Below are 24,630 nucleotides of genomic sequence, written 5' to 3' on the forward strand. Positions count from 1 at the left end.
ATAAAATACATATTTCTTAAAAAGACACCCATAAAAATGAACTGGTATCATAAAATCTTTTGTAAAGAAAATGTTTTTTCCCATTTTTGCAACTGTTTTTAACAATTCATTGACAAAAGAAATTAAAAACCGACTCTCCTTATGTTCTCAATAGTTGAAGATGTGGTTATGAACATGGTGCTTGTTGGTGACAAAGAACATGGTGATGGGATTGGAGAACTGTCTGTTTGTTTAGATGGTATGCAGGTAGATCCTGAGCTTCTAATTAATGGAGATTCCTCAAGTATAAGAAGTAAGTAATATTTCTCTACTATGTGTTCATACTATGACTGCATTATATAAGGCGTTTGTACAATGAGTAAGGAAAAAAATAGCTAGTTTTATTTTCCTTGTTTTCTTTTTCTTGGTATACATATATTTTATAAACCATTCTTTGTTCATGACACTTCATTTTCCCTCTAGTGAACAAGTAGTGGGCTTTTCAAACATTAGTTCTTTTTAAAAAAGCTAGTGATTTCAATATTTTTGCTCTTGAGATGTTTGAGAGTACAGATTTCATAATTCTTGACCATTGAACGTATTGGCTAGGGCTTGCAGAAATTGTGACCCAGAATCTCTATCGGTGACACGAGATTGCCCATTATATGTTTAGGTTGTTAACATATAACATATGACTAATTTTAATCAGTGAATGCAAATTTAGAATGTTCTGAGGGCCATTAATTTTTGTGGATTTGCTCACAAGATTATTTTCCTTTGAAAAGTAGAATTGGGGGGATTATTTGGGTCAACAAATATATCAATTACTGAAATATTTGATAAAGGTAGTTTAACATTGGTTGACTTTCAGCTCTGTTTATGAACAACCATCCTTGAACATTTCACTTGAGGTAACTTCAAAAGATCTTACTATCTAGTTTCAATTAAAGATTTGGATATATCTAAACCAGAGGTGAGCAGAGTGCACTCTCCTCCCTTGGAGCCTCTTCCTAAAGTGGAGAGACTGTAGATACATAAAGCCATGAGTAACGCTTGCCATGGTAAACAAGATGTTTTGCAGAAATTCCCACCCTGCCTTCCACACACACATTCTTGCTTGTGTCCCCATGTTTGCCTTCCACCCTCCAAAAAAATCTTGTCCTTTTTTTCTTGGACTCGCATTGTTATTCAGTCTCACATTTTCATTCTATGTCTATGAAAAGTTGGGTGAATTTAAGATCGTTTCGCAGATAGACCAATGTGCTGTCTATCCATGAAGCAACTAGTTGTGGAGGGACTGATCTCTCCAGAGATGCTAGCAAGTTTACATCCAGTCTAATGAAATAATTATACTTATAAAAAGTAATTATTTTGGAGTATTCAATCACAATTGATTGATTACTCTATAAATAGCAGGAATACATTTTAATAAATTATTAATAAAAAGATTTGGACCCAAATAGTTCCAGATGCCAGAATGTGTCCAAACAGATCTAGTCCAAAACTTTGTAATTTGCTGCAGAGGGCTTCCTTTTACCAACAGAAAGCTATTTTAAATACCCAATCTATACCTTTGTTTGAGGCCATTGTTTAAAGTTCTATCCTTAGGGAAATTATCTCACCTGTGGATAAGAGCTATCTTCTCTAAACTACTTTTTAATCACACTGTAGAATCTAGAGTTCCCCAAAGAGGTGTTCTCTCTCCAAATCTCTAGGTCCTCCAGTGTGACTCTAGTTTCATTTCAGGTTCCATATGTACTGTACTACTGTCACTATACATTTATTCCGTACTTTCTAAGAATGTCTTTTTGACATATAGCCAAGTTGTGGATCTTTCTGTAGGCTCATTGCTGGTCACCTGAATATTATGCAGTAGCTGAATAGGAGTGTTAAGATCTAAAACACTGAAAATGGTGTCCTAGTAAGTGGGAGAATGGATTTATTTAGACTGAAAAACTAAGAATATATGTGCCAAATGAGCTTCTTCCATAGATTGATTCCACCATTGAAAAGGCGCTCTCTCTTGTAGTCACTTGATGGTACATATTAACCATGTATGAACACAACAGTTCCGTAGGTATGTAACGAGCACTTTAGAGCAGTGCTCATTACATAAAGGTCCAGCTAATCACTATCCTGCCCTGCGTGCCTACTGCCTCTTTCTCAAAAACTCTCCAGTGGCTGGTAGCTGATGGTTTGTAGACCAGTGCTGGTCCAAAGGCAACTACTTTAACTAGCATTGTTTTAAATCCAGGCCCAAAGTTTTTCAGGATATTAAAATGTTAAAATATGTTAGAAGATAGATTATAAAGACCTTATATTCTGTGAAGGAAGGTTAGAAGCAGAGTGGATATGGAAAGCCTGATTTTTTTTTCTGTCTCACAGTACTTAAAAGATGTGATAATTAACAAATAATTAAGGGTTATGTGTAAAATAACACCTTACTTTTTATTGAAGGTCCCACACAGAACGATGGCCCCAGAGTAAAAAATGAAGCAAGGTAAGAAGATTTTACTGTAGCTGTATGTGAATTATAGGTGATAGTTAATGCAGCAATCAACGAAAGCCATAGAGATTTGTGTTTTGTATTGATATCTGCACAGAAGTGGCCTTCAGGTCTAAATGTTTTAGTACAATAAAAGATATCTAGCTTGTTGAAATATTGAATGTTGGCCTTTTTTAAGAAAGTGAATTAAATACACAATTTGCTTTCAGTTCCCTTAAAAATAAGTAATGTTGGGTAAGTGCAAGTGCAAGATATATAGAACCTTCAGTAATACTCCCGCTTTATTGTACATTTTTGCTATTTGCTGGAGGTACAGAAGAACCTTTCCTGCTTCTATTCACATTTAATTGAACCACATGCGACATTGTTGTAGCAATACTCCAAGATGGCTTCTGCGCTTGATATCCGGGAGAAGCCACATGCTGCAATTGAGTTCCTGATTTATGATAATGAGACAGTGGGGAACATCCACAAGAGACCAATAAAGCTGTGTGGAGATGACACTGTTGATCGCAGTACTGTTAGTCGCTTGGGTATGCCAGGTTATCTGGTGAAAAAAGGCATGCCAATATTTAGAATGCTTTACTAAGCTGCAGACCACACAGCACACAAACAACGGACAATGTGAAGTGCATGATAGGCTGATAGACACATAACTATGAAAGAAATGTCACTCCAGGTGGACACTGGAGAAGCAAATGCGTGCAAAATATTGAAACAGTTTCAGTTGAAGAAAGATTGTGCAAGGTGGATCCCAGAGGCACACAAGGAAACTTAAAGATCTATATGCAGCAAACCCTTGGTCTGGTATGAGAACGATGGAAATGAATTACTTTCAAGAATTGTGATGGAAGGTGAAACATTGTTACACCATTTTGTACCAGAGGCAATCAATGGAATGGCATCATGTGAATTCTGCCATGAAAAAGAAATTCAGAGAAATTCAGAGCTGCACCTTCAGCAGGAAGCTGTCTTCTTGGATTCAGAAGGAGTTTTGTTAGTGGATATCATGCCTAAAGGGTCCACCATTAATTTGAAAGCATATGTGGAAACTCTTAAGAGACTTACAGCCCACCCTAACGTCATGGCTCTTGACTTTAGGGAGTGGTTTCTTTCTGAAATAAGGGTTCAGAGAATAGTAGTGAACTTTTCTTCTGCAATATACTGCTTTGAACAGAGGATGAGGGCTGACCACAGTTTGTCCAACTGTTGCTCTGCAACACAAAGGAGTTTGTTTATTACCATAGCATTAAACATTGTGTATAACATATGTGTGAATTTTGAAATACAACACACAAAAGCAAAATTTTATATGTCTTGTTTGTCCACACCAGTAGTAACAAGATTTTTTGCTGTAGTACAACAAAGTCTGGCTGCATGTCAGTCGGCCAACCCAGTGTGAGATTGAAATAACTTGGATGGGCACAGTTGCCACACCCATTTTACAGGCTTGGTCTGGTGCCATCAGACTACCACCTATTTAAGAAGCCCCCGGTGGCGCAGTGGGTTAAACCCCTGTGCCGGCAGGACTGAAGACTGTCAGGTCACAGGTTCGAATCCGGGGAGAGGCAGATGAGCTCCCTCTACCAGTTCTAGCTCCTCATGCGGGGACATGAGAGAAGCCTCCCACAAGGATGATAAAAAAACATCAAATCATCCAGGCATCCCCTGGGCAACATCCTTGCAGACAGCCAATTCTCTCACACCAGAAGTGACTTGCAGTTTCTCAAGTCGCTCCTGACACGAAAAAAAGACCAACCCCCCCCCCCCCCCCCAATCTATTTGACAAAGTGAAATCAGTTTTGAAGATGATGACTCCCTTGTGACAGTTGCTAAATAGTGGTTCAGATGAGCCAATCCAGACTTTTACTGTGCAGGCACACAGGCCATAGTTCCAAGGTTGTATAAGCCTGTTGAAAGGGATGGGGATTATGTGGAAATGTGACATTTTGTTCCTAAAGCATGTATCAATGTACTGTATAAAGAGCAACGATGTAGAATAAAATTTGGATTTTTTTTAATGGGCTGCATTACTTTTAGAGCAACATTTTATATAATGCCCTAACACTGCAGAATTTTTGGCAACAGTTAACTTGTTCTCTCTCTCTCTCTCTCTTTTAGAAAATATTTATTTAAAATTCTGCTTTTCTTCCAACAAGGAACACATGATAGTTTTATTAGCTCATGGATATTGGTTATCAGTCACTATCCTGCTAGAATTATTAACATCTCTTATTGCTCTTTAAATCCCCACACTGGATTCCTGTACATTCCAGGCACCTGCATAACTCTTGTGTAGGGTTCACTCCCTCAGTGTTTTCTTTACTGTATACCAATATATTTATTCCTGTAACTGTTTTTCATCCAGCTCCACAACCTGCAGCTGTCCAAAAGACTTCTTCAAATGCTCCCATTCTTTTATTTAAGCTTTGGACTATCTCTCAGAACATCTGAGTGGAACTCTCTCTTGATATCCCTCTATTTCTATTAAGTCTTTGGAGCATCTCTGTAGTCTCCACAGCTTAATGTCACTAAACTAAGACATGAATAACTAAAATAATTGCATTTTCTTGCCTCTTTCATCCACTTAAAACTCCCCAATAAACCAAGTCGACACCTTTATTCTAATTTCTGTTGAGTCATACCAAATCCACTGTACTTGATTCATTTACTGCTTATTTTATTTCCAGATGTTGCCATTTCAGTCTTACTTTACAGAAATTGTCACTTTCTTGTTTAGATATACTTATATCAATCTTGACACATCATATGATAGAATTCAGCATCTGGAAAGAAATAATTAGAATAGCTTTACAATACCTATCTTTTTCTTGCGGAACCACAATTGTTCATACATGTGATATCCTCCAGGGTGTTATGTGAAATCTAGTACTTTTTTAGGAAGAGTATTTCCTCGATGTAACTCAGAATTAGAACCTTAATTAATGTCATTGTGGGAAGAAGAATAAAATATAGTAACTGTTCCCATTATGCTCGAGAAAAATATCTCAGGGTGCTGAGGGGAAGAGCTGATTATTTTCTATATAGTAATACGAGATAGGTTGCCCAGCTGTTATATTTGCCACTATTTGTTTGAACAAACCAAAGGACTATTGTAAATGAAGGTAGCAATTCAGAAAACTATTTGCACATGTCTGTCTGTGTTTGGTCCTCTTTTTGTTCCCTAAATAAATGGTTGGGGACAAGGTTTCGAGGGATAGACGAGTGAAGGGTAGGAATGGAAGATGTTGGGAACAAGGAAAGAGGTGCACTATTTTCTGAGCCAGGGATGAATTGTGTGATTGTGCTCCCTGCCTTGTATTTGGATTGAGGATCAAGAGATTCTTAGAGCATTCTTGCTGCTGTAGGGGACACATGTTTTTGTAACATCCCTGTTTATAGTCGTATAGATTGTTCTGAATCTACAGAATTCTGGAAAAATAGCAAATGGTATTTTTGTTGATAAACTTTACCTGTGATTTAGATGATTTGTCACTTAAAAATAGGATTTAGAAAAAGTTTTAACGTTGAGTCATATCTTTCAAGTCTCCACAGTAATTGTGCTCTGCTTTCCCATAAAGGAACAACACAAATGTTGCTGAGAACAGTGAGGCTTCTGGGTCCGTTGAAAGCAGGGTGCCGAATGGCAGCGATTCCCCACTAATTGCCAATGGAGGATTTAAGCCTCCTAGACCTCCCAGACCCTCTCGACCTCCTCCGCCCACTCCACGCAGGCCCTCTGCCCCATCTGGTAGGTACACCAGTGTGAATGGTTGGGTTCAAAGTTCTATTTAAGATTATTAAAAATATATCTTGCCCACTGTACTGTTCTGTTAAAATTGTTGTATTTAAAATCTTGCTCAGTTTTCAAGCATTACTTTGAAAACATCATTTTAAAAAATCCGATGGCTCAGATTGTAATAAACATATTTTAGGATTAATGAAGTAAAATATCTGTTTGACATTCCAACAAAATAATTCTCAAACTACTGGAAGACAAAGTGTATATAATAAAACTCTATGAGGATTAGAAGAGAGAGTTTTTTTTACTAGAATGCATGCTGTCCAACACTTAAATTTTGGACATTTTTCTATACAGTATATCAAATATTTATGTGTCAAACACTGAAATAACAGGCTCTGAAATGTTCTCTTCAGAGGCTTCCTGACTTTCTGTGCTCAAGAGAATGAGAGGATGCCAGCAGAAGGAATCCCATGTATTGTCGAAGGCTTTCATGGCTGGAATCACTGGGTTGTTGTAGGTTTTTTGAGTTGTATAGCCATGTTCTATAAGCATTCTCTCCTGATGTTTCGCCTGCATCTATGGCAAGCATCCTCACAACCTCTGAAGATGCCTGCCATAGATGCAGGTGAAACATCAAGAGAGAATGCTTCTAGAACATGGCCATACAGCCCGAAAAACCTACAACAACCCAGAAGGAATCCCATTTATAATTTCTTGATCATCAGTTGTAACTCAGTGATATTGAATGTCGAGAAAGTCTGACTTGAAAACTTGAAAATCAGCAACTGAAAATCTAAACACAACATCTTTTAATTTTTATTTAAAATTAATTTGGACAGTACTATATAAATGTTGCACAAATAACTTTTTTTTCATTAGCTACTTTTGCTTATTTGTTTGGTAGTATAATTGTGTAGTGTGCAGATAATTTTGACTTCTTCAGAGTTTGCAGTTCTGAAATTAGAACCAAATTTAACATTTTTAATGCATTTATATTTCCTGCAGCATGTGTCAACAGTGCTTCTTCCACAGAATCAGAAGGAACTGGTGCTGAACAGGCTCCAGCTGCAATAAATTCAACATCAGAACCAAGTGCTGATGGAGCAACAGCAGGAACAGTTGTCCCTGCATCAGCACCTTTGACAACACCCCCAGTTTCAAGACAAGTTCAGCCGGTAACTCCCGTTTCACAGCCACATCATGCAGTGAGCCAAGGTCCTCTTCCACCTGGGTAAGAGTTTGAAATTCTTCTGTTTCATATTCTCTGTACAGTTATAACCTATCTGTTTTCTCTAAAGCACCATTCTTTCTTGCACAATTTCCAAACATCCTGAGATATGCAAGGTGTTGTAAAAGGAACAAAAATAAACTTCCTCTTGCTATGTGGGAATTTTTAAGCTTCTAGAAAGTTACATTTCAGCATAATGATTAGTTAATGAATAAAGGAGGAATCAGAGAAGATATCAAGAGTGAAATGTGAGGATTATATAGGTTTTTAATAATATCTTAAAGGAGGGTTAAGAGGTAAATATTGAAAGGGAAAGATTTCTCAGCATAAGTGGTGATGAGAGAGCAATCAGAGAGAAAAGCAATAACATACAGATCTGGAAGTTTTTACAAGTGTTGTTGTGTGGAGTGCTCATTAAAGAATTTTGGCCAAGTCATACTCTGTTCCATATCATATTCTCATGCGGTGCTCTTACATTGTTTATTCCCTCACACAGAAAGCAAGCATAACATGTTAATTTCTCATTGGTTTGTTAGATGTGGGGTGGAGGGGGGGCAGAGATAAAGACACAGATAAATATGAAGCAAGTTCAAGAAATCTCTTTAACAATAGCAGAACGAGTTTAAACTTAATGCTTGAGTGAAGAGAAGCATACAGAATATTAATGCGATTAAAGTACCAAGGGAGAAAAACTGAAAGTACTAAGATGAATGGATCTGAGCAGGTGCTGTGTACAAAGATGAATTAATTTGAGCAATGTTGTGAATTACTTGTGTTTTTTCCAGTTGGGAACAAAGAGTGGATCAGCATGGTCGAGTATATTATGTAGATCATGTGGAGAAAAGAACTACATGGGATAGACCAGAGCCTCTTCCTCCGGGGTGAGTCAACCGTTTCTCTTTAAAAGAAAGTAAATGTTTACCCTGACATTAAGTCTAGTCATGTCCGACTCTGGGGGGTGGTGCTCATATCCATTTCTAAGATGAAGAACCGCCATTGTCCATAGACACCACCAAGGTCATGTGTCTAGCATGACTGCATGGAGCACCGTTACCTTCCAGCAAAAGCTGTACCTATTGATCTACTCACATTTCAAACGGCTAGGTTGGCAAAAGTTGGGGCTAACAGTGGGAGTTCACCCCACTCCCCGGATTCGAACTGCCAACCTTTAGGTGAGCAAGTTCATCAGCTCAGCGGTTTAACCTGCTGCACCACCAGGAGGCCCATTTCTCTTACTTTGTGACAAATCATCAAGATTCAGCATCTTTACATATAGTTCAGAGTTACAAATAATGCACATAATGTTTGTATTCTTTTTTGTTGTTGTTTGATAAAAGTTTCCTTCCATTACTGTTAGATAAACCATGGCTTGGTTACTGGAAAGTCACATCTGATTTGATATCTTAATGTTTGACTGGTGCACCTTGAATAACAATAGGTAGAGTTGACTGTCAGATAATAGCTAGCCAGCTGTTGCAGAAACAGCAGCGATTATGCATTCTCAGACATGAGTAGGAGGAACTGTAGGCATAAATGTGGTATATTTCTACTGTACTGCTGTTACTGCACATGTCCTAAAGCAATACCAAATGAAGAAATTGGGTTATATTAAACTGACATTTCCTCATAGAATCATGGAGTTGGAAGAGTCCAACACCATGCACGGCCACGCAGTCAAAGCACCCCCTCATGCTTTCTCCACCCTCCCTCCCCCAAAAAGACTGGCCTTTATTGTATTGCTCTTGAAATTTTTTCCAAAAGGAATAGTTGACTTTACGGTTTGCTCCTTTACATATAGTAAGTTTTAGAGGAATACTCTAGAGCAGTGGTTCTCAACCTGTAGATCCCCAGATGTTTTGGCCTTCAACTCCCAGAAATCCTAACAACTGGTAAACTGGGATTTCTGGAAGTTGTAGACCAAAACACCTGGGGAACCACAGGTTGAGAACCACTACTCTAGTGCAAAACTGTTACTTCTGAGTCTGGCAAACTGGCATTCCAGATGTTGCTAACTACAACTCCCACTATCTATTGTCTATGCTGGTTTCGTATAAGGGGAAGCTGTAGCCTGTCAAGTTCTAGAGGTTAACATGTTTCCCATTCCTGCTTTAATCAGTGAATAAAAGCCTTGGAAACTAAGTAGTAGAATGATGTAGAGATTACTTTTCCTCACTCCTCTGGCAAAATAGGAATTATTGTGCTTGGCAAAATTATCTTTTGTGCTGGACACACTTTCCTGTTCTCCCTCTCCCTATCTGATCATAAGATATTTTGAGGTCAGTGTGTACATTTGAGTGTTTCCTCTGTGTTGTTTAGCTGGGAACGTCGAGTTGACAACATGGGGCGGATTTATTATGTTGACCATTTCACCCGAACAACAACTTGGCAGCGACCAACTTTGGAATCTGTCCGAAACTATGAACAATGGCAGCTTCAGCGCAGCCAACTTCAAGGAGCTATGCAACAGTTCAACCAGAGATTCATATATGGGGTGAGAACATTGGCAACTATGTTGAAATTAATATGCAACAGCTGTACCTGCAAACCACCAGTTATTACAAATTAATTTCACAGAATTATCTATATTTGCCCTGTAATTCATTAAAATAACATATTTATATTTTTAAAAACCATACAAATAGAAAAAATCTAAATAAAATAATCTACTTACTTGTTCATTTAGATTTTTTCATATTTTCATTATGTTTCAATTAAAATAATCTTTAATTTATAAAGTAAAGTTAATCTGTTTGAGTGACTGGTATCTTAAAGTGAATTAAGTTACTTTTGTTAGATACTACCCTATATATTTTCAGAAATCTCTTCCAGAGGATTATGGGTCAAATATTTCAGTCTGTGGCTTTTTATTCTCCAGTTTACAAGTAGACAGTTCTCACTATTGAGTTAATACAAGCAAAATTCAGCCACTCAGGTCATTATCAAGATTTATTCAAGGATTTATTAAAGGAAAAGGCTCCCTTAAACAAAGTTTGATTAACCTTTTTTAATTTTGCAGTACTGGAACCTTAATCTCATGTTTTAGGCTTGGTTCCACAGTAAATTGAGCCAGCTCTTAATATACATTAGCTGCATTTAATCTCCTAGCCTCTCCTATGGTTTCTAGACAGTATGGTGCCTTTTCTTTTCGGATAGATAAACCATCTTTTAAATCTGTCCCGTAATGTTGCATCTAACCCAGCGGAAGAACAGTTTATCTTTCCACATTGAAAGGTTTTCAACAGTTTGAAATTTTGTCTGCTAAGGTATCTTGAATTTGAGTAATAGATTAAGTTTAAATTAATGGAGAAAGAATCAAGAATGGAGGATGCAGTTGTCTTCCCTTCCTCTAGCAAAAATTGGTGCTCCTGAAGTATAGTAAGAGGGATAAACCTTTCTACATTTTCAATATTTTCTCCTTTCCATCTTGCTTTATACTTCTGATGTTGTCCAGTAATTAATATTTTAAAACAACATAACCCTATTAACTTATTCTTTTCTATTATTTAATTTTCTAAAAAAGAACTTTTGTTAAGGATTGCAATTATACATGATTTTTGTACATGTATCATATAGTGTAATACAGTGTGTCTTCTTGTGATTGCAGAATCAAGACTTCACACAGAGCAAAGAGTTTGATCCTCTTGGTCCCCTGCCACATGGATGGGGTAAGAGCTAGTCTTTTACCATCAGTAAAACCTTGTGCTAAATTATTTACCATACATTTAATGAAAATCTGGCTTCATTCACTTTAGAAATCTGATAAAATGAGTACAATTTATTTGAGATTATGAAGAATTTGATTTAACGTGTAGCTGTCTATCCACACAGGAATCTTAAATCTCTTATGTATAGAAAGGATCAGTATAGCATGTCTTACAAAAATCAAGAAGGCATAAAGATGTATATACGACCAGACACATGTAGTTGTTTGCAAAGAAGTGTTTGCAGAAGAAACATTTTCTGTCTCTGCTTTGTATTTTTATCTTCCTAGAAGCTCACACATACTGCATCTGTGTGAGGGTCTTCCAACACTTGTGCACTCCTTATAAGGGCTGCAGGGGTGCAGCAGGGAGGAATGGGCACAATGCACCTTTTATGTGAGGCTTCTTGAATAAACATTTCTTTGGAAACAGTGAAGTGACATTATTTTAGTATCAAAATTATATGACTGCTAAAAGTGTCCTAATACTGATATTATTTTTCCTCTCAGAAAAAAGAACTGACAACAATGGCAGAGTATATTTTGTCAATCATAATACACGCATCACACAGTGGGAAGATCCAAGAAGTCAAGAGTAAGATTTATTCCTTACTATTCAAAACCTCATATTCAAGTTTTTTTCCAAGTACTCAGGAAGGAAACAAAGGGCAGTTTTGATTATTAAAACATTTTGCTTATGCGAAGTTTATTGGTATAGATTGATTGTTTCTTATCTGGAATGTTTGGAGCTAGAAGTGTTTTGGATTTTTTTTCCAGGTTTTGGAATTCCTGTTCTTTCATATATGTACTATAGTGAAGTATCTTAAGATCGAACCCAAGTCTATCCATGAAATTCATTTATGCTTCATTTATATATCTTATACACATATCCTGAATGTAATTTTATACAAATTATTTGAATGATGATGTTCATGAAACAAAGGTTTGTATACAGGACCATCCAAAAGCAAATATGTCACTATCTCAGAAATACTGAAGCATTGGGGGAAATGACTTGACATTTTAAGACATAGTGAAAATTCTGAAATGTTTAAAGTTCTGTTCCAAGATTATGCTTCTGTAGTCCTGTGAGTTTTTCCTTTAAGAAACATGAATGACTTTATAGTAAAGTCATTTTGTACATACTGGGAGATGACCTGAATATACCTTTTAACAGGTGCTAATACCTGTTTCATGTTTAGATGGCATTTTTATTAGAGAAGCTTAATGAAGACTACCCAAGAAAGCACTCTTTCCCTGTCTGAAATCCAGCATTCCCAATAGTTTAGTAACGGGGATATAAAGTGGAGTATATTGATAATTGGATAATTCTGTTAAAACATCCTTTGGGATGGAGAAATAACAGTTAAAGTAAGGATCATTGCAAAGATACTGACACACCCAGCTGATTGGGAAGCAGGCACCAAGATCTTGAGTTCACCTATTGAACAATAATCAAATCACGCTCAGTTCAAGTCAAAAGAATGTGAGACAAAGTCATGTGTGTGTTTGTGAAACATTTGCTGCACCAAGGACTTCATTTGTGCAATTTCTGAGAAAGGACAGCCACTTCTGCAAATATTTGTATGCTAGCATAGTGTTCTTATAGGATTCCAGCCATGGTATTTTCCAGCTTGGATTTGTGATTTTGGACTTCTCCCTAGAACCCAATATAAATAGAGATAAGTGTACTATTTGATTATTGGTTTTAACGCACTGGTAAAACCAAACGGTTTATGGACAAAAACATAGCAACCACCAGCATGTGATATCCATAATGATATGTATAAATTCATTTCTTGTAAATATTTTGTTTTTTTGTTCTTTTTCAGTCAGTTAAATGAGAAACCTTTACCGGAAGGCTGGGAGATGAGATTCACGGTGGATGGAATTCCATATTTTGTGGATCATAACAGAAGAACAACAACATATATAGATCCGCGCACTGGAAAGTCTGCTCTGTAAGTCATCCCATTACAATCTGAGTTATCTTTAAAGTAGTGTAGTAACTTTAACAAGTGTATTGTTAATTTTCCACATCTGTCATATCAGTTGACTTTGTGTCGAATCAGTAGCAACAAGTGAAACATTTCTATAATCTTTGTTCTCAGGGCATACCTCTGGCTTAGATCATTTTTACTAAGAGAGATCCACTTACATAGCATCTATAAATTAAAATGAGATGCTCATTCATCACTACTTAAAAACTCTAAAAAGATTTCATCTGCCTTCTCAAATCCTAAATATCTGTCCCAAGAGAAAATGTTGAGTTCAGTGACTTCAGAAATACTGAATGTAATCCAATTGCATATGCTTCTCAAAAATAAACCTTCAGTATTTTAGAACAGCTTATTCTGTTATCTAGGCTTGAAGTTGATGTCAATTGCACACTTGTGTTCTAACATTGTAACTATACTTTCTGTTTACAGAGACAATGGACCTCAGATAGCTTATGTACGTGATTTCAAAGCAAAGGTCCAGTACTTCCGGTTTTGGTGTCAGGTAAATTATCTTTCATTTTGGGAATGCATTTTTGGGAACCATTAAGGCATACCAAAGGCATTTAATTGTACCTTCAAAATAAGAGTTTCCTGGTGTATTCTCTGTTGGCTTTCTGCATACAGTCAAGTTCATGTCTAACCTACATGTCTGGAAGACAAATCCTGGAGGCCTTAATTCATATCTAAGCTCACCTGTCGAAACCCAAGATGGCAACTGACAATATGTTAGACTCAGGAAAAGGCAACAGCAAACGTAATTAAAAGAAAGATAAGGCTACCATAATTCAGGATTGTCTTGAAGGCACATAGCAAACAATTTTCAATGTATCTGTTATAATTCTGTCTATTTTCCTAAATAATAATAATAATAATAATAATAATAATAATAATAATAATGGCAATGATAATGCATGCCAGATGGCTTCTTGGATATTTTCACTGGCATGTGAGACTTTTGACAAACACATAGTAGTCCCACTATTTTTTTAAACTCAATATTAAATAACAGATATTTTTTAAAAAATGGCAGTGATCCAGAGCTCACAAATAAGGAGGGTTCATTATATGCTTGAATGTTTATACTTTGTTTATCAAATTTGTTTCTTCTGTTTCAGCAATTGGCTATGCCCCAACACATAAAAATCACAGTGAGCAGGAAAACATTGTTTGAAGATTCATTCCAGCAAGTAAGTATTTTGAGTACTTAATGCAAGGTAAAATTTTGTTTTATCCTTTTTAAAAACACTCTGATCACTTCACTGCATTTATCATGCGTCTCTAAATAGCTTTATAAAATGGTTGAAGGGTCAAATTTGGGGTACTTCAAAATATTCCAGAAGGACGGAATAAAACAATAAATACATGGAAGCCATTTGTTAGATTCACGTGTAAAAGTAACAGTGAATTACAACTATCAAGCCTTCAAGAAAGACTGGTTGAACAATTAAAATGTATATTACAGTAGTTATATGTAATGGATGAAATTAAAGTAAGTAGAAGTAACAGGACTGATAAAATTGTATGTGGGGTAGGGGAGGGAGGAGTATAGATCTGGGAATATATGAAGTATTATGTTAAATGTTTTGAAATAAGTAAATAAAACTTTAAAAATAAATATGAGACAGTATTTTAATCTGAATAGTTATGTGGATAACTATTAGAAGGGTAATCGTCTGATTTTTTCCCCCCACTAAGATAATGAGCCTCAGTCCCCTGGACCTCCGAAGACGCTTATGGGTCATTTTTCCTGGAGAAGAAGGATTAGATTATGGAGGCGTTGCACGGTAGGGCTGACTTATGTTATAGAAACAATCAAGCCACTTGAAATGATTGGGTTGAAAAGATTCAGAGGTGAGGGAGTGTTGCAACAACTTTTGCAAAAGAATTAACTCATTCAGAGGAAAGAGGGATCCTCTCACCTCTGCAGGAGTCTACTGTATACCATGCAGCTGTGGACAAGTTTACATAGGGACCACAAACGCAGCGCCCAAAGACAAATCAACAAACATGAAAGGCACTGCAGACTAATTCAACCAGGGAAGTCAGCCATGGCAGAGCACTTGATGAACCAACCTGGACACAACTTATTATTTGGGAACACAGAAATGCTGGACCCTCTAACAACCACCATGTCAGACTACACAGAGAAGCCATTAAAATCCACAAGCATGTGGACAAAATCAACAGAAAGGAGTAAACCATGAAAATGAACAAAACCTGGCTACCAGTATTAAAAAAAACCTCTAAAATCAGGACAGTAAATAAAGAGGGACAGTCAAACAACAGGGGAATCTCTGACATGAAAGAATCAGGGCCAACTAACATCTCCCAACAAAGGATTCCCCCAGGCAGGAATCAGCCAATCTTTGAAGTTGCAAGGCCATTCAATGCTAATCAAGGTGGCCAGTTGCAACATTCATGCTTGCCTCGAGCAGGCAAGAGTTCTTTCTCCCACCCCAGACATTCCACAGATATATAAACCCCACTTGCCTTGTTTCCAACAGACCTCACAACAGGCCTGAGGATGCCTGCCATAGATGTGGGCAAAATGTCGGGGGAATGCTTCTGGAACATGATCATACAGCTTGGAAAACTCACAGCAACCCAGAATTACCTCCTTTTGTTAGAGTTCCCTTTACAAGCAATTCTATAAATTTGTTTCTGACTTGTTGGTGCCTAGGAAATGAATATCTTGAGATTTGAAAAAAATTAACCTATACATACAAAACTTGGACATACTTAGCATCAGTTACTTGTGGTGTTGAAATGTACATAGTTTTCCTATGCAAGAGAGGAAAAATAATAAACTTTAGAGAAAACTCGGTCCTCAAAATTGATTCAAAATTTATAATAACTTTGATTGTAGTTTGTGTTTTATAAGAGCAACTCCAATACATCTATTTGAGAGAGAAAATGTGTTGTATTATCCAAGTTGTTGGCATATTCATTCCAGCTAGCTATATGTAAATTTAGTACTTTTGTTAGAAGTTATTTATGCACAGAAATGTCTAAATTTAAATTGATTTTCTGTGGTGTTGACTGTGAGTTCTTTATGTGGTTTCAGGGAATGGTTCTTTCTGTTGTCGCATGAAGTGCTGAACCCAATGTATTGCCTGTTTGAATATGCAGGGAAGGATAACTACTGCCTACAGATAAACCCAGCGTCTTACATCAATCCAGATCACCTCAAATACTTCCGCTTTATTGGCAGATTTATTGCCATGGTGAGTTCAGAGTGTGAAACAAAAATTGAATGGGACGCTTTGGATAGTGGGAAACAATAAGAAACAGCTGAGTCTTACTGGTTGAGGCTCTCTGAGCTGAAGCCATTTGTAAAACATGTTCATTTGTTTTTAGAGCTATGATAAGCTAATCCTTCTCAATATTACTCCTATCTTCTGTGTTTACAGTTGCATTTCTTTGCACAGTATGCTTGAAAAGCTTGTCAAGCTTAGTGTTGTTGCCAGTGCTATCTTTAATACAGTACTGCTTATATGCATCATTTGTACAGAGGGTGAAAATTTGGCATATTTGAAGGTATATTTATAGTTTGTTGTCTTTTACTTTATTGGGTTCTTTGTTTTATTTATTTTAATTTGCATTTTCACCATAGGAAATTATAACTTACCCTGTTGGATACAGAAATGAAATATATAGCCCTAAGATCATAATAGAAATTGCATTAATTTCCCTCTTTTGCAGGCTTTGTTCCATGGGAAATTTATTGACACGGGTTTTTCTCAACCATTCTACAAACGTATCCTCAACAAGCCTGTTGGCTTGAAAGATTTGGAAACTGTAGATCCAGAGTTCTATAACTCTCTCATCTGGGTAAAGTGAGTTTCATAGTTTGGCTGCTTCAAGTTATCCCGATAATTGTGATTTATTTTACTATATTGTTATTACTGTTATTATTTAGAGGTTTTTTTCCCCTGCTCTTCAGCCACAAACGCACTCAGACTATCTTTCAACATTTTGATTTGCTCTAAGGCTTACAGCCCTAAGGCTGGGGCCCCAGTTGGCACAGCAGGTTAAACCGCTGAGCTGCAGAACTTGCTGACCAAAAGGTTGGAAGTTTGAATCTGGGTAACAGGGTGAGCTGCTGTTGTTAGCTCCAGCTTCTGCCAACCTAGCAATTCGAAAACATGCAAATGTGAGTAGATCAATTGGTACCACTTCTGCAGGAAGATGAGCACCACCCTCCAGAGTCGGACATGACTAGACTTAATGTTGGGGAAACCTTTACCTTTACCTTAAGGCTTACAATCTAAATAAATAATATGTAATACATAAAACACAATGAAGCTGTGTCTTGGTGCCCCCCTATCTCCCACCTAGGGACTCTATATGCACATATACATCAAAAATAATATATGTAGTTTCGATTTTAAATGCATATTCACTGAAACTGAGTATTGAATTTTCCTGTTAAAAGAATTGATTCAGAATAATGTGCTTTATGTAGGCACATTACCATGCCTAATGTTGTATGTTTTTACTTTGACATGTTTCATATGTGTTAATGGCTTTGAGCATTTTTTAAATTCAAAAGATGACTTAAATTATTTTAGATATCAAATATAAATGCCAAATACATCCTTGGGCTGTAATACTAAGCATAAAATTAGTAGGGGTTTTTAAAAATAAAGTAAACATGTTTAAGGTGAAGCTATGCATGACACAATGAGGAATTTGTGTAGTAAATGGCATATGGCATTCTTCTTTTCTTTTTTTTTAAGGGAAAACAATATTGAGGAATGTGGCTTGGAAATGTATTTCTCAGTCGATAAAGAAATTCTAGGTGAAATAAAGAGCCATGATTTGAAACCTAATGGCAGCAATGTCCAGGTAACTGAAGAAAACAAGGAAGAATACATTAGGTAAGTTCAAACTAAGCTGTCAAATAAAGTTTTTGTTCAGAGTTACCATTCTGCATGCTTTAATACATTTTTGAAACCATTATTAGTAATACATGAAAAATGGGATTTTTCAATGTCTTCTTACTTTCAGTCAGATACAGCTGGGTTCACTCAGTAGATCCTTTTGATCTTTTCAGGTTTCATGATGGGATTCAGTGTGCCTTGTGTTAGCCTGACTGTTTAGGTTACAGTTTTGTATATCATCTCCTCCTTCCTCCATTTCCCAGTGTTTCTGTTGAGGCTCTTCATTCTTGCCTATGGAGAGCAGCATTTCTGCTTCAGAGTACACTTTTTATGATGCTCAAATGATCAATTATTGATTGGTGGAAGGAGCAGGGGAGGAGGAGGGCTGGTGCCGCTGAAGAACAATGAGGAGGGGAGGGGGGATAAAGGAGACCAAAACAATTGGCAAGAAAAAACGCCAGCATCTCAAACATCAGTTGGAATAGTGAATAAGATCCTGGTCATAAACTGCGGCATGGAGGAAGGGAGGAGTTCCGCTAGCCGAGGGGCCCCCATAGAGGTCGTGGTGGGAAGGAGGAGATGCGGGAAAAGGAGACCTCTAATTCGGCCTAATTCGGACCGCTTATCCATATTAACAACCCCCAACCGGTCTCCTAAGGTAAATTGGTGTAACCGGGTGAGCGGGCCCTCTGGCTTGAAGGTGGTGTTGTTGAACGCCAGATCTGTCAACGGAAAAACGACCTGGATCCGGGACTTAATCCTGGAAGAGCGGGCAGATCTGGCGTGCATTACGGAGACCTGGTTGGATGAAGCGGGGGGCGTAAACCTCTCCCAGCTTTGTCCTCCAGGTTTCTCCGTGCAACACCAACCAAGAGCCGGAGGACGGGGAGGCGGGGTCGCAGTGGTCTATAGAGATTCCATCCGTCTGACCAGGAGTCCTATCCCGCAGACCACAAATTTCGAATGCGTCCACCTGAGGGTGGGTGACCGGGACAGAATAGGGACAGAATAGGGATTCTTGTAGTGTACCGTCCACCTCGCTGCACTACAGTCTCCCTGCCTGAGCTAGCGGGGGTGGTCTCGAGCCTGGTGGTGGAGTCCCAACGGCTTCTTGTGCTGGGGGACTTCAACATCCATGCCGAGGCGACCCTCACAGGAGCGGCTCAGGACTTCATGTCTGCCATGGCAACCATGGGGCTGTCCCAGCAAATAACTGGCCCCACCCACTGTGCTGGACACACATTGGACTTGGTTTTCTGCCAGGGATGGGAGCAGGGTGGCGGTGTGGAGGAGTTGTCTATCTCTCCGTTGCCATGGACCGACCACTTCCTGATCAGATTCAGGCTCACTGCGCCCCCTAACCTCCGCAAGGGTGGAGGACCCATTAAGATGGTCCGCCCCAGGAGGCTTATGGATCCGAACGGATTCCTGACGGCTCTTGGGGATTTTCCCGCCACCTCGGTAGGTGACCATGTCGAGGCCTTGGTCGCTCTCTGGAATGGGGAGATGACCAGGGCAATTGACAGGATCGCTCCGGAACGTCCCCTCTCAAGTAACCGAGCTAAACCAGCTCCTTGGTTCACTGAGGAGCTGGCAGCGATGAAGCGAAGGAAGAGGGAACTAGAGAGCGTGTGGCGCTCGGACCCAAGCGAGCCAAACCGAGCACGGTTTGTGTCCTTTTTAAGGGCATATGCCGCGGCAATAAAAGCCGCAAAGAAAACTTTCTTTGCGGCTACTATTGCGTCTGCAAAGAACCGTCCAGCGGAGTTGTTTCGGATTGTCAGAGGTCTTTTAACTCCCCCTATTTTAGGTGGGAGCCCTGACAACTCGGCAGCGCGCTGTGAAGCATTTGCTCGGTTCTTTGCAGACAAAGTCGCTTTGATCCGCTCTGGGCTGGACGCCACATTAAATGCAGTCTCTGTGGATGTGACACAAGCACCTGCTTGTCCTATTTTGATGGATTCTTTTCAGTTTGTGAAACCCGAGGATGTGGACAAGATACTTGGAGGAATGAGGCCTACCACGTCCATCCTAGACCCCTGCCCATCCTGGCTTCTGAAAGAGGCCAGAGGGGGATTGGCTGAGTGGGTAACGGTGGTGGTTAATGCCTCCCTTCGGGAAGGCACGATTCCAGCGAGCCTAAAACAGGCTATTATAAAGCCGCTGTTGAAGAAACCATCACTGGACCCCACTAAATTTGACAACTTTCGGCCTGTTTCCAATCTTCCCTTTTTGGGCAAAGTCATGGAAAGCGTGGTGGCCTCACAACTCCAGGTATTCTTGAGAGACACGGATTATCTGGATCCGCCACAGTCTGGCTTCAGACCGGGACATGGTACCGAGACGGTCTTGGTCGCCTTAGTGGATGATCTCCGCCGGGAGCTAGACAGGGGGAGTGTGTCCCTGTTGGTGCTTCTGGATCTCTCAGCGGCCTTCGATACCGTCGACCACGGTATCCTTCTGGGACGCCTTGCAGAGATGGGCCTTGGGGGCACCGCTTTGCGGTGGCTCCAGTCATTTCTGGAGGGTCGTACCCAGAAGGTGTTATTGGGGGACTCCTGTTCAACACCACAGCCTTTGACCTGTGGTGTTCCTCAGGGCTCCATACTGTCCCCCATGCTGTTTAACATCTACATGAAGCCGCTGGGTGAGATCATCCGGAGTTTCGGGGTGCGGTGTCACCTGTACGCAGATGACGTCCAACTCTGTCACTCCTTCCCACCTGCTACTAAGGAGGCTGTCGAAGTCCTGAACCGGTGCCTGGCCGCTGTGACGGTCTGGATGAGGGCGAACAAACTGAAATTAAATCCAGACAAGACAGAGGTACTCCTGGTCAGTCGCAAGGCCGAACAGGGTATAGGGTTACAGCCTGTGCTGGACGGGGTCGCACTCCCCTTGAAGGCGCAGGTTCGCAGCTTGGGTGTGACCCTGGACTCATCGTTGAGCCTGGAGCCCCAGGTTTCAGCGGTGACCAGGGGAGCATTAGCACAGCTTCGGCTCGTGCGCCAGCTGCGCCCGTATCTTGGGAAGTCTGACTTGGCCACGGTGGTACACGCTTTGGTCACATCCCGCCTCGACTACTGCAACGCTCTCTACGTGGGGCTGCCCTTGAAGACGGCCCGGAAGCTCCAGCTAGTCCAGCGCGCGGCAGCCATGTTGTTAACCGGAGCGGGACGCAGGGAGCGCACAACGCCCTTGCTGTCCCAGCTCCACTGGCTGCCGATCAGCTACCGGGCCCAATTTAAGGTGCTGGTGTTAACCTACAAAGCCCTAAACGGTTCCGGCCCAAAATACCTCGAGTACCGCATCTCGGCCTACGAGCCCACGAGGACCTTGAGATCGTCCGGGGAGGCCCTTCTCTCGGTCCCGCCTGCCTCACAGGCACGCCTGGCGGGGACTAGAGAACGGGCCTTCTCGGTGGTGGCCCCCCGGCTGTGGAACTCCCTCCCTGCTGCAATCAGACAGGCGCCTTCCCTCATGGCCTTCCGTAGGGGCCTGAAGACCTGGCTCTTCGAAAAGGCCTTCAATTAAGTGCTTTGTTTTCCTGGAATGACCACCGGAATGGACTATGACTACGAGATTGATTATGATTCAAACAAGACGAAGCGGATTTTTAGCTTAATTAGCTGTGTGTTAGTAAGATGTATGTCGTAGTCCTAATCTATTGTAATCGTTGTCTTTATGTTCTATGTTCTGTGCACCGTCACGAGTCGCCTTCGGGCTGAGAGTGGCGGTCAACAAATGCAAATAATAAATAATAAATAAATAATAAATTTCTCAAGTGGGTGTAATAAAGTAACCTACTTTAGTTTTTACACTAAAACTTGATACATGGTTGATAGGTTTATCGAAGATGTTCACAGCCAAAATATAAAGAGCTGTTATGAATGTTTATCACACTCTGAGCTTTTCTCAAAAATATACTTAACGAGTTTCTCTTTTGAAAGTGGCATGCCGCAATGAATGGAGTGTTTGGTATTCTCTCCATAATGGTATTATGCAGCCTTATTTAATATAAATTATGATCCATTGCAGATCTAAGAGATAGCTTTGAAATCATTTTTTTAATTCCAGATTAGTAGCTGAATGGAGACTTTCCCGGGGTGTTGAAGAACAAACACAAGCTTTCTTTGAAGGTTTCAATGAGATCTTACCGCAGCAGTACTTGCAGTATTTTGATGCCAAGGAACTTGAGGTAAATCTAATCTTTAAAGCATATTAGCTGCAAGAATATTTTCAGGGGCTTATGCATGCTAATAATTTTGATTATGCTGAAATAGAGAGAGTAGAAGGTGGCCATTGGGATTGTGTTAACCTTACCGCAAACAGTCAAGGTATATATTAATTTATATTAAGAATCAGATAATAGCCTTTTGATAAATATAAATCTGATAAATATAAATCTGAACAAGGAAGCTATGCTCAGTATAAAGACAGCAGCAAGCTTTACCCAAATCCCAATAAAAAGCATTTAGAAAGCCTTACTTTTTCAACTTTCTATCATATACGTATCATAAATTTCTGGATTGTAACTGTTATCTGCCTCTTCCAAAAGGTGCTTTTGTGTGGAATGCAGGAAATTGACTTGACTGACTGGCAAAGGCATACCATCTACCGGCATTATACAAGGACAAGCAAGCAAATTGTGTGGTTTTGGCAGGTTTGTATTACTCTAATGTATACAAAAATATTGTACCAAATCTCCAAAGGCTTGGGTAATTAATCTTTGGAAAGTAGACTATGGCTTCCTCAGTTCTTGTTCAAATAGTTTCCTGAGTATTCTCCATTCAGTATTGGAGGTTAGCCTCAGTTTTCAAAGATACAACCATGCTATCATTCTGCTGCAAAACAGGAAAATCTTAGGTTACTGTAAATTTTGGCATAAGCTTCAGACTTGCTAAATTCCAAAAAGCAGTTGCTTGCTCACCTAAATTTAGCCAGAACAGTAAAAAAGAAAAATTTAAGGATTCCATCATTTAATAACTTGAGGGATATGTGATGACAACACACACACACACACACACACACACACACATAAACAAACACGCGAGCCAAAACACAGATTTTGGTGTCTCAAACATTAGCCAATAGTCTCGAGAATGTCCGTTGCTGCCTGTGCGAGCGCAGGAATATACCTAATGTGTGATTCACAGCTGACCATGCTGGGAAATATGTGATGACAACACACACACGCACACATAAACAAACAAGCCAAAACACAGATTTTGGTGTCTCAAACATTAGCCCTATTTCTGGGTATTTGGCCTGCTGATTACAAAAATGGCACCAGTTTTCCTTTATTGGCTCTGATTTTTGAGATACAGGACATATGGCATCTGCCAGTTGGTGTATCTAAGAACCTAGAGCTGATGTGGTCTATCCAATGCAGTTTTCTGAATCAGTACACCAAATAACCCCAGGAACAGGCTTAAAAACCAAAACACTTTTTTTTCTTTTTTGTTAGGTTGTGTAATATTTACTGGTATTAAATGTTCAAACAAGGATATGATGGTTAGGTTCTTAAGTGCTACTGTAAAGCTACCCTATACACATTAGCACAATTGGAAATGTATTGCATCTATTAGCATGATCACAAATATAAAAAAGATATTATGGAATTTCATCCTAGAATTTGGAATGTTATTGTCATACCTAGTTTTTTTATTTTTATAGTTAACCTCTTCCTGGTTTAAAAAGACATCAGTTATCCAGTGAAATATAGCAAATGGTAGTGGTACTGCAATAATCCTTCACAACTCTATCTAGGCATTCCTTTCAGCATCCTAATGTTGCCAGTTTGCTACTATTTCTTTTGCAACCCTCCCTCTTTCTATTGTCCAATAGCAAAAAAAAAAAAAACTATTGAGAAAATAGGTTATGTAACTTCTGTCTGTTAATACTGGAACTGCTTAAAATAACTTTGTTTAGTTTGACTTGTACAATGCTTTAGCTCAAAATTGTAAATAAATGTTGTGTCCTGATCTTCAGCCATGCCATCCAACCCCATAAATCCTCTTGTAGGCATCTGAACTAAGAAATGTATTTACAACAATTCTAATTGCTTTAAAATGTTCATAGTCTCATATTAAGTATACAAGAATTGCATGCTCTCACTCATTCTTTAAAATTATTTTAAATGCATTTTCTTTTGCAGTTTGTCAAGGACATTGATAATGAGAAGAGAATGAGATTATTACAGTTTGTCACAGGAACATGCCGATTACCAGTTGGAGGGTTTTCTGACCTCATGGGTATGCAAAATTATTCTTCTAAAGTGTATGAGAAACAGTATGACAAAATGTCCACTGTGTATTTCCAATGGTAAATTATACACGACGTGGAATGCACTAGCATATTGTAGGCAGCTCTCTTTTTCTTCATAATAAAGTGGTTTTAATAATAATATTTACCCAAAAAAAGCAAAAAAAAAGATAAATTACATAAAACATGTTTCATGTGTTGACCAGAAGGTAGTTTCACTATATTGATGGCAATACGCTAAATTTAAATGTAGTGGAATGTTTAGTCTTCTTGATCTTATTTCAAAACAGTGTATTGGATCCTGTGTGATGCAGAGAAGAACTGGATG

General features: G+C 39.1%; 1 protein-coding gene across 1 annotated transcript in view; it reads left to right on the plus strand.

Annotated features, from left to right (window-relative positions):
• Window positions 1-24,630, plus strand: part of ITCH (itchy E3 ubiquitin protein ligase) — a 57,251-nt gene that overhangs the window by 27,569 nt on the left and 5,052 nt on the right. The window contains exons 5-22 of the mRNA XM_060772326.2: window positions 155-292; window positions 2,437-2,479; window positions 6,067-6,236; window positions 7,236-7,461; window positions 8,244-8,339; window positions 9,775-9,949; window positions 11,063-11,123; window positions 11,669-11,753; window positions 12,991-13,119; window positions 13,588-13,660; window positions 14,274-14,345; window positions 14,854-14,942; window positions 16,223-16,382; window positions 16,861-16,994; window positions 17,898-18,038; window positions 22,116-22,236; window positions 22,597-22,701; window positions 24,196-24,292. Coding sequence (XP_060628309.2) covers window positions 155-292; window positions 2,437-2,479; window positions 6,067-6,236; window positions 7,236-7,461; window positions 8,244-8,339; window positions 9,775-9,949; window positions 11,063-11,123; window positions 11,669-11,753; window positions 12,991-13,119; window positions 13,588-13,660; window positions 14,274-14,345; window positions 14,854-14,942; window positions 16,223-16,382; window positions 16,861-16,994; window positions 17,898-18,038; window positions 22,116-22,236; window positions 22,597-22,701; window positions 24,196-24,292 — 2,115 coding nt within the window. The remainder of the gene's footprint in view (window positions 1-154; window positions 293-2,436; window positions 2,480-6,066; window positions 6,237-7,235; window positions 7,462-8,243; window positions 8,340-9,774; window positions 9,950-11,062; window positions 11,124-11,668; window positions 11,754-12,990; window positions 13,120-13,587; window positions 13,661-14,273; window positions 14,346-14,853; window positions 14,943-16,222; window positions 16,383-16,860; window positions 16,995-17,897; window positions 18,039-22,115; window positions 22,237-22,596; window positions 22,702-24,195; window positions 24,293-24,630) is intronic.

This window comes from Anolis sagrei, chromosome 4 (genome assembly GCF_037176765.1).
Source record: "Anolis sagrei isolate rAnoSag1 chromosome 4, rAnoSag1.mat, whole genome shotgun sequence".
Classification (NCBI taxonomy): Eukaryota; Metazoa; Chordata; class Lepidosauria; order Squamata; family Dactyloidae; genus Anolis; species Anolis sagrei.